Source organism: Pleurodeles waltl, chromosome 7 (assembly GCF_031143425.1).
Source record: "Pleurodeles waltl isolate 20211129_DDA chromosome 7, aPleWal1.hap1.20221129, whole genome shotgun sequence".
NCBI classification, from domain to species: domain Eukaryota; kingdom Metazoa; phylum Chordata; class Amphibia; order Caudata; family Salamandridae; genus Pleurodeles; species Pleurodeles waltl.
This window is the reverse complement of record NC_090446.1, coordinates 542,388,183-542,398,596: the sequence shown is the minus strand read 5'-3', so window position 1 is coordinate 542,398,596 and position 10,414 is coordinate 542,388,183. Positions and strand designations below refer to the sequence as shown.

The 10,414-nt window shown below is 44.5% G+C and overlaps 1 protein-coding gene across 1 annotated transcript; it reads left to right on the top strand.

Annotated features, from left to right (window-relative positions):
- Window positions 1-3,190: 3,190 nt before the first annotated feature.
- LOC138304324 (hemoglobin subunit beta-2-like) lies at window positions 3,191-7,540 on the top strand. Its single transcript, XM_069244280.1, has 3 exons — window positions 3,191-3,366; window positions 4,522-4,744; window positions 7,097-7,540. Exons 1-3 carry the CDS (start codon window positions 3,275-3,277, stop codon window positions 7,223-7,225), a joined length of 444 nt encoding a protein of 147 aa, XP_069100381.1. The 5' UTR covers window positions 3,191-3,274; the 3' UTR covers window positions 7,226-7,540.
- The last annotated feature ends 2,874 nt before the right edge of the window (window positions 7,541-10,414 follow it).

Below are 10,414 nucleotides of genomic sequence, written 5' to 3'. Positions count from 1 at the left end.
TTACGTTTACGACAAATTTTGCAGAGGAACACCTACACTGCTTATATTATGATGTGCATGGCACAGCTTTGGCCCCGCTCAAGCTTTATAAAATGACAAATTTTGGCAATTGCGCTGTTTAATAAATATGACATACTACTTGCAACCCCCACTGCATCATACTTTGTGGTGCAGCACAGGCACAAGTCTCTCCTAAATCTGTCCGTCAGTGTCTAAAACAGCAACTTTCATAGACATTGATTCACCAAAACGCTGGAGGTAGAGGATGGGTCCTCATGCTACTTTTGCCATATCATGACATCCCAGTGAATGACTCAGATGACCTTTCACTCTCTTCTAATTAAATCGGAGGAAGTGACATCATTTGTTATTTGTTCCTAATGTCATCATAGGCAATAATATCAGTTGATATTTGAAAAAGTATCTAGTTAAGGTTTATTCAATAATGGTACATTTCTTGCATATTTCTAAAAAATGACGAGGGATTTGTTAAGTATATCTCTGAGAGTACATCTTTAAATTATGGTATCTTATTTTTTGTCTAGTTAACTAGTGCCCATGATTGTACGAGAATTTGGTGCACGTGTGGTAGGGCAATAGTTTTTTGTTTTTTAAGGAAAATAGTGCATTACTATGCAGAAACAGGTGTTAGCCTTGCTTTTTTTAAATAGCTGAAGGACCGTTAAATACCATAACCCTGTCATTTGACATGAGTAAAATACGGTTTTGACTAAATGTGTATACAATTATCTGGTGAAAATGTATGAAGATAATCCGTACGTTTTTAGAGCTTGTGCTTTTGATGTGACGAACTTGAAGCTAAACGACAGCCCTGCACTATCACAAAAACACAATTGCAGGTTAAACAAGCTCTGACAAAGCCAGTAGGTCTCACTTATTGTACCAAAGAAAGCCAATGGAGGCATGCTCAAATGTGCCCAGACATTTGAACTGTGTTTCTGTGCAACCTGCACCTTTTTGTGCCTCCTACGCCTATGTACTATTTGTTATTTTACAATCTTGTGGTCCTTCACGGCACCAACACTTCAAGTTTAGGAAATAAAGTACAGCAGCACCACAAGCTATGGGAATAAAGAGAATACACACTTAGAAGGCACGGAAAAGACGGGCTGCACGGAGACACCGCAGAAACAGAATTTGTACATCTGAGCATTCTTAAAAAAATGTTGCTAGGTGGCAGTATATGCCATTCAGCTTCTATTGTTTAGGTTTGTATTTATAGTCACAGCGGGACACTGGAATAAACATGAGTTTATTGAGTTATTCACTGTGCATTTTGAGCACTTCATATGGAGAAAGGCAATGCCTCACACACGATTTTTAGTGTCTGTTGTGGTGAGAGATGTTGTATCCTAGGAGCAGGATAGTAGTAAGGAGGGTGAACATAACTACATTTATATGAGTGGAATAGCATCCGGATATCAGTCTTGGATGAGGGCATTAGTAACCACAGGCCTACAGATCAGCAGGACAGGTTTGTGGTGAATACGGGATCGATCCCTGTGCTGTTAGCTGCCTTTTCTAGGATTATCTGGGAAGATTGTCTTTTGTTCTCAGAACATCAAACTCTGAGGATTGTAGTAATAGATTGTGTTGTGGAATCTTGACAGAAAATGTGGGCGCGTTGGGTGGGTTAGAGGTACCTTGTGTGTAGGAACGATCGAATGCATTGAGGAGGTGTGGGTAGAAGGCTCTTAATGAGTAAATGGTCTAATGGTCTTGCACGGACATCCTCTGCTTGTGTAACTGACCATTTCAGCCATTCCAGCAATGCTGGGCATTCTGGTGCCCTCCAACGTCATGCCACAACCCATTTGGCTACTACCAACCCCAAATTTCAGAAAAGAGGGTGCACCCTGGGGACATTTACATCCCCTGGCACTCCCAAAAGGACGTACTTGGGGTCAAGAGGAACACTTGGACCCACCAACCTGCCCAACTCTCCCACTACCTGTGTCCAATACTGCTGCATCGCAGAGAAGCTCCAGACCATAGGTCTGTAGGAACCTCTCTCATCCTCACAACGGAGACAGGCTGGGGGGTGCCCTTCCAATCCGGTGTATCCGGTCCCTGTTCTAATAAGTCCAGTGTAGGATTTTCAGTTGGATCAAGTACAGTCGGTATTTTATGTCAGTCCGTGTCCTCTAATCCTCCCGTCTATAAACCCTTCCATTCCCTCAGTCTGGCTAATCTGTCTGGCATATTACTGGTAATTGTATCATATGTGAGGGATATTGCTTTGGATGATAATTCTTTCTGCAGTATCCTACCCTCCAAGTGGGTGAATTTGGGCAAGTCCAGCATCTCTATGCCCTCTGCCCACCAGGCATGCTGTAGCCGGGCATATTTCAAGAATTGATTGGTAGGCATAGAGTACTCTTCTTCGAGGGACACAAATGATAGCAACTCGCCTCCATCAAGGAGATACCCCACACATGAGATCCCCAGCAGGTCCCAGGCACCAAAACCCCTTAATTTCCCGATCTCTTTCAACCATGCCCCCTCCCAGAGCGGCATTTCACGTGTCAACTTGCTCAGCCCAAACAGCCGGTGGCTGTCCGCCAGGCTGCTATTACCACCTGGGTGGCTGGCAGCAGTCATCAGAGCCCTTTTTACATTTCACTGTTAAGCACTTCATCTGTTGTTCTAGAGAGCTCCTGCCATAATAACAGAGAGGAATTTTAATCCGAAAGTGTTTGTTAGCTGTTTATGATGGAAAGCAATCAAAGAGACCTGCTTTCCACAGACAGAGGATATTCCCCTAAAGTTGCTACCTTGACAGCCATAGGTAGTGCACAGAGACCCACTTCCACAAGGCGAATGAAAAATTACACAAGGAGATTGTAACACAAATTGTAATTCAGAATCATCTTTGGGCAGCAAATGTGGTTTCAGGCTCCAATTGTAGGTCTCTCTTTGCAAAAGAATCATAACTAAACGTGAAAGAAAATTCACCTTACGATGTTGCATTCTAGAGTGACCTGGCTGACGAAAATTTGTTAGGTAATGATTAAGTGACAAAAAACGCCTCTGTGTGGAAGAGAACGTCAGAAAGGATCACGAGACAGGTCTGGTGGAGTCTGTCAATGGAGATAAGAGGGGCTAGCTGACTCAACAGAAGGAGCACTGTGGGTGGGACCTGGCTGCTGTCCCTATAAATCTCAGAGGGTTTGAGACGTTTCTTGCAGAAGCAGCTTCGAGGAGGAGATTTTCACTCAGTCAATCGTGCCGCCACCCAACACCAAAAGCAACCATGGTTCACTGGACAGCAGAAGAGAAGGCCGCCATCAGCTCTGTGTGGAGTCAGGTTGATGTTGCTGCTGATGGACAGGAAACCCTGACCCGGTATTTACAGCCCACACTTACCTCACATTATACCAGATTTCTTTATTGCCTATCTCTTGTGCCACTTTCCTGATCTTTACTGCCTTTTCTTTTTGTAATACGTTTCAAATGAGTTTGTTGTTCTCCTTGGACCACTGTGCTTTGTCATTCTTCTGTTTCTTAGGCTTTCTCTCATTTGCACCTTTTCATTCCCCCTTCTGTGTCCTGTTAGCGTAGCTCAATTGCAGAGGTATCCATTACCACAAATGCACTGTGCCACAATAGTCCATACCACCCCGCCAACTTCCAATGCCACAACCCATTTGGCTACCACCAGTGACCCAGCTGTAATCGTGCAAAGTGCAGAAAAGAGCAGAATCTGTTAATGAACAATAAGCAGAATACTGGACCACAGACCTTAAAGTATCCACACGTAAGAGGACTGAGGTACTCATGGTGTAACTCAGAGCTTGCTCGACCGGCTGCCTGCCAGCTCCGGGACTGAAACTCCACTGAATTTAGTCTTGTCCGCTCTTGTGCTGCCATGTTCCTTCTCAAAAGGCTCCAGGCCCCCACGTAGCCCCCGTGGTAGGAACCTCTTCAAACAGTGACGGCAGGCCTACCGTGCCTTTACAGCGTAGTGGGCCTGTAGTCACACATGTCATTTCCTAAAACAGACTTTTTTAAGCAGCTGGCCATCTTCAGAGATTACGGACCCAGAGCACCATGTGCTAGGAATTGTTTCTCGGTGTGGGTGTGACATTTAAGGACTTTTTCTGTCTGGATCCGTTATGCTTTCTAACGAAGTTCTCGAAACACAGGGAGAATGACGGCAGAGGGGTCGCTCTTAAGTGGGCTAAAAATCCCTTCTGATGCGGGGAACGAGTAGGCGGGCGAATGAACCAGCCAGCAATTTTTAAGGGATGACCTATTATTGTCTTCCTCCAAACTATTACATCTTGGAACTTTGGCTTTTTGTAGAATAAGAGCAAGTACAGCATTTGAAGTCTCTAAGTACCACTGTTCTATCATTTGTTTTTGCTCGTTATTTTGAGTCAGTGGACATTTCTGCAAGTGTGTTCAGGGCATGTGTTTTTATTAGTCAAAAATACTGAATAACAGAAGTACTGAGAGATGAGCCTAACCGTGTCACCTTTCTTGCCTTTCCTCTCTTAGGGTGCTGGTCGTCTTCCCCTGGACCCAGAGGTACTTCAGCAGCTTCGGGTCCCTTTCCAGTGCAGCAGCCATCGCTGGCAATGCCAAGGTTGCCGCCCACGGTCACAAGGTCCTGTCCGCTATAGGAGCAGGTGTCAATCACCTCGATGACATCAAGCACTCGTTGGCCAAGCTGAGCGAGCTGCACGCGGAGACACTTCACGTGGACCCTCAGAACTTCACTGTAAGTAGAAAATCGCTCGATCGTTTGACTGCTGGGTCTTGCAGGGTTCGACCTCCCACAGACAGAGGGCACCCGAGAAAGAGCGAGAACACCTCTCTTTCCAGTAACACAAAGACAGAATAGCCATCAGAGCTGACCTCAGAGAAAGAAGAACCCTTTAGTTTAGGCTGACTTCGAAGGAGAAAAAAGTACCACCCAGAGGTCGGACCAAGGGAAGAAGCTGTGTACTTAAGGGGCATGTTGGGAACGAGTGAGAGGATGTGTAGAGAATAGCATGCATTTAGCGATAGAGAGATGGAACAATTCAAAGAGAGAGGCAGAGTCAGTGCTTATTTTGCGAAAGAATAAGTGCCATGGATCAAAGTTGTGCTTAGAAGGCCACAGCCGGCGCTATGAGAAGGTGGTGTCCCGAGACTGCACCGTCTTAGTTCCTCCGCTTGTCTCTTTAATCCACAGTCACTCCTTGCCCCTTTATCTCACTCTTGCAGGTTCTTTTTCATCCCTACCTTCTCCTTGCTCACTATTTTTCCGCCTTTCCCTTCCCCCTTCTGTCCAACTTTTGTTTTTTTCCTCTCTGTTGAACAAAAACAAGTGCTGGTCCTAAAAAACCAACACTGGTTGCCCCCACCTGCAAGCACTGGCTCAAATTACACACTGGGCAGAGTGAGCAAGAAAGAGCTGCTGTGGCAGGGGTTGGGGTGCAGAGAAGGAGAATGAGACAGTTGCGTATGGAAAGGGGAAGGGGGCGGTGAGAGAACAATCTTCAGGGGCAAAACCACCGAAGCAGAACACTCTTTTGTGCCTTTGGCTTACACAGAGAGCTGCGCCTCGGTCAGGCCTGGACCTGCAGTCTCCTGGGCACCAGGCATTTTCAAACTGGGCTGGCAGGCTGGGGCCGGAACCACTGATGGGGGGGGGAGTTTAGTTGCTGGGGAGGTCCTGCCGCATTTCCTGCCTGCAGCGCTTTGGCACATTGAAAAAAACAATGCAAAACAAATGATTTTAAAGTATGGTTCAAAGCAATTTATTTATACAGTTAGGTGGTTACTCTCTCCTGTAGGTTCCCACAAGACCTTCAGGGCTTTGGAAGGGGAAGGATGTGTGAGGTTTGCTGTTGCTTGGCTCAGAGAATGCAGTAATAAATGATGAAGACACTTCAAAATTCACAGTAGTGTAGTTTGTTCTAATGTGATCTTTGCAACACTTTTCAGTTTAGTAAATTAAATTATACCAATGCATTGAAAGGGAATTGTTAGCAGTGACAGCTTCTAATCATTAACTTAGAAAAAGTCATGCTCCCCCACTGCTGCCTTGAAGATGATGCTATTGGTGAACCAAGAGGAAACAACACATGATACACAATCCACTGGAAGGCTGGGGGAATGAGAGAAAGGTTTTAGGGGTACACATTTGCGTTCTTCCTTATTAAAGAAAGAAACACAAAAAAACAAAGGTGCCCCTTCTGTGGGTTCTCATATATGAGAACCACTCATCCTGTTGTATAGATAATAACCCAACATACAATGATCCTGAAATTCCAGTTTATATTGGCAAGACCTGAAGGGTATTTATTAAAATAGACGGGATGCCTCACACACAACCCGGGTGTCATGCTTCATCATTGGCCATCCCACGCTGGCAAGAGAAATATCACTTCTGCATCCCCTTCCCCATTTCACTCTTGACATGTCCTGGCATGCTCCCTCAGTGTATTGCGAGGGCTCACCCGCCACTAGAGAATTCTCTGTGTTAAGCACATCCCGGATACACATGTTTCATAAGGTTTGGAGATGGTGTTGTTTAGCGAAGGGATGTTTCAGTGCAGAAGCTAAAATGAAAACCGGAGCACCCACCATAGGTCATTGCATTAAGACCATTTGTTTCCACCTAGCTAAAAATCCATATTCAGAGTCATCCATTCTTGAATTAATTCAGCTACTCACTTCTGACCATCCAGCTCTTCAACTATTGTGCCTTGCAGCCCTCTCTCCGATCTCCATCCATCCATTTAGCAATTGGACAATGTTCTACAATGAAACGTGTTGTAAAACAGACCATATTTGAATTTTTTTCAAACATTTCTTGAGGGGAGAACCCCCTGAAACCCACCTTGCGGTGGCCAGGCCCACAACCTATGTTCGCTCACTAGATACAGTATGGGGACGGGTCTGAAAAATTTAATATGGTTGCTTTTCATTCCAAGTAGGTCTAGCCTCGGTCTAGCATTCCTACAGATGAATAAGTCAATTTCTCTCTAAAATCTCCTTCATAGTTAATTCTAACATCAGCACTGATTTTAAGATTTCTCTTCCTGTGACACTCTCACTGACAGTTTTTTTAATTTCCCCTCAGCTCCTTGGAAACTGCCTGGTGATCGTCTTGGCGCGCAAGCTGGGAGCTGCCTTCACACCTGAGGTGCACGCGGCCTGGGAGAAGTTCCTGGCAGTGACCTGCACTGCTCTGTCTAAGCACTACCACTAGAGGGTACTCTCTGTAAAGACTTGAGGGGCAGGTCTGTGGGTGAAGATCTAGATTCCAGCCTTTTCTTGCTATTGTGGTCTACAGATAAAAATCTGTGGATAGTGGTTTGTAGGCTGGGGCCTGTCATCAGCAGTCTGTGAATGCACAGTCTGTAGTTGGAGGTCTGTGGGCACATTTGCTAGTCTGTGGATGGAAGCTTGTGGACAGCAGTACATTTGTAGCTGTTTGTGAATGCTGGCAGTACGAGTAGAGGTTTCATCAAGAATTGTGAAAACATATGACATCAATAAAGAGATCCAGTGTCCTTCTACCAAACTGTGTCCTGTGTGCTTTACTTTTTCACTGGCGGCCCAGGTAATTACTTTTAGAGTTATCAGAGTTGGTTATTACTAAGAGACACATATTGATCAAAATACAAAATGTTGCTCACAAACCTGCTGCACACCCAGAAGTACTTTCTGAGCTCTGTGGATCTTCTTCCTTTGTATTTATAGCATGTCAGCTACTTGAAGCTGTGGCTGAACTAGCTAGGGGAATTATTTGCATCACATAGTCCTTCCCACTCTCTTTCTTTCAGGTTCCGGTAACTTTTGCATTCATTTACAACTCTTCTGCAGAAAACAGGGCAGCTGAGTGCCTTTGGCCACCCATTTAACTACATTCATTTTACACTTAATTTTGATTTTGTAAATCTGTGTTACTTTTGTTTATGTAGACTTCTTTCTCTAATCAACGTAGGTTCTGTGGGCAACAGAGATCCAATTTAAAGACAATGATCGACGGGCAGTCTGCAGAATAGGTTGAAAAGAGCATTCCTTTCCAGGCAGGTTCTGCCTTCTTTCTGGCTGTCCTATAACTAATTCAGGGGCTCATTTACAAGCCTCTTGCGCCGCCGTAACATAATATTTTTTAATGCTACGGCGGCACAAGACAGTTCACGCACCCACGCAATATTTACAAACTGGTGCAATGTCACCATAGTGGCAATTTATAAACCCTTGCGCCACATTTTACCTGTGCCAGAATTAATGTATGCAAGGGAGGCCTAAATAAATGTTGCAGTGAAATCTACAAGATTTCACTGTGCATTCTAGCGTCATTTTTTAACGCCTGCCCAGGGCAGGCATGAAACTGACGCTGCACTCTTTTCATTGGGCCTTCCCAAGCTTTGCTGGAGTAGTGTCAACATTTTAAAGCTTAGTCCAGCAAAGCACCACAACTGCATCAAAAACTTTGATGCAGTTGTGCTAACAAGCGCCGTGGTGTCCTGTATTATAAGTACAGCACTATCATGGTGTTGTTAGGGGAGGTGCAGGGCGACACACGGAAACTGGAGCATCGGAGCCGATGCGCGAGTGCCTTGTAAGTGAGGCACTCAGTGTGGATGGACGGTGTTACCTCTAGTGTGACTGACATACCTATGAATGACAGAAGATGTACAAAACCAGAAATAGACCAAGCAGAAAAGAGGCAGCTGAGGTCAACGATGGTTTATTAAACAAAAAACACAAAGATAAAAATGTACTGAACTCCACAAATGCCAGAATCAAACCAAGATACATACAAAGATTTAATTAAAACTATAAAAAAGATTAACATTGATAACAGCATTCCCCCACCAGGAACTTAAATGTTTTATTCAGACAACGCATCATATCAGACATATCGACCACTTGGCTCAAAAATGCTGGTGAAGTCAGCCATTTAAAAGGGTGATCCCAAGAAGGTGAATGGAGAATTAACACGTTTTGGATGATGGTATAGGTTTGAAATGTAGGTGACCACATTAAAGTCTGTAGATGCATTTTTTTGTCAGGTGGGTGAATGTAAGTAAAAAAACGGATGCATCTGCCAAATACTCCTGAGGTGATAGGTATGCATAATTTAACACATTTAGTAAAGAGTCTCTAGCCCTGTCTTGTACCATGCTGGTGGCCAAGGGCCATTGTCCCTCGTGTATTCACTGGCATGCGGCTCATCATCTCTACCAGTCACACAGCAACTTACACTGGAAAACTATTGTGACAGCAACTTAATCTCTGACAAAGTCGCCACACCACTGCCACTAAGCCTATGTCACTTCTTCACATTAGCCCCCACCGAAAAACAGCATGCCTAATACATAAAATTCAGTACACAATACAGTTCCTCACGGTTAGTGGCAGAAACTCACTAGAGTCACCATTTACCAAATAATACCAACACTCTCATCTTAGGCACAATGCAGACTTAGATGCTTTTTAAACCTCAGCTACAACACATTCAGTAAATCATAAGAAAGCAATGCACTAACACTGCTACTATAAATGCCAACCACCACACTCATCTACACAATCACAGTACTTTCACCTACTACCATTTTCACCCCATACTCTTAGTGGAAAGTGACTTCCATTGCCAGGAATTGACCATGAATTGGTGACAACCTGCTGAGGTGTGGGGATTACCAGACTTTGTGGATTGGTAGAAGACAGAAGAGGTGTATGAAAAGAAGGACAAACTAAGCAGGCCCTGAAGTATAACCATAAACATGAACAAACAAGTGCCTTCACCTGGACTTTATGACCCAGGAACCTTATGTCCCCAAATGTAGAAATGGACAATACTGTGGGCTTGTGCCATGCTTATTATCAAATAACTTCATCCCTTACACAGATGTGGCCTGTAGTGGTCATCCCAATAGCCAAAGTGAAAAAAACAGTGATAAAACAATGAAATAGAATGGTCAGCCTCCAGCCAATGATCTGGGGTCTCATTTTATCACACATATTCTCCTCCGGCCCTAAAGACGCACACATCTTTAACTTGAGTGACTACATCAGTCAGATGCTCTGTCCATCCAGGGAGAGGGTGTCTCTTCTCCACAAGCATGTTCCTCAGGAAACACTAGTCACCTCACAGTAGAGGTGAAATCTAGTATACACTGAGTTATGAATGATGTGGATCTGTTCTTTAATCTCAGGGGCATATTTACAAGCCCCTAGCGCCACCAGAGCATGACTTTCTGTGACTCTCCGGTGGTGCTGTGCACTGCAACATATTTACAAGCCTGGGTTAAGCTACTTTTTTTGTGGCTTAGCACCACCTTGTAAATATAGCCCCTTACTGCACTTTGCATGGAAGGGGCATGCAATGGGGGTTGCTGTGGGCATTCCACTTCAAAACCCATTGCATCTGATGTGAAAAAAG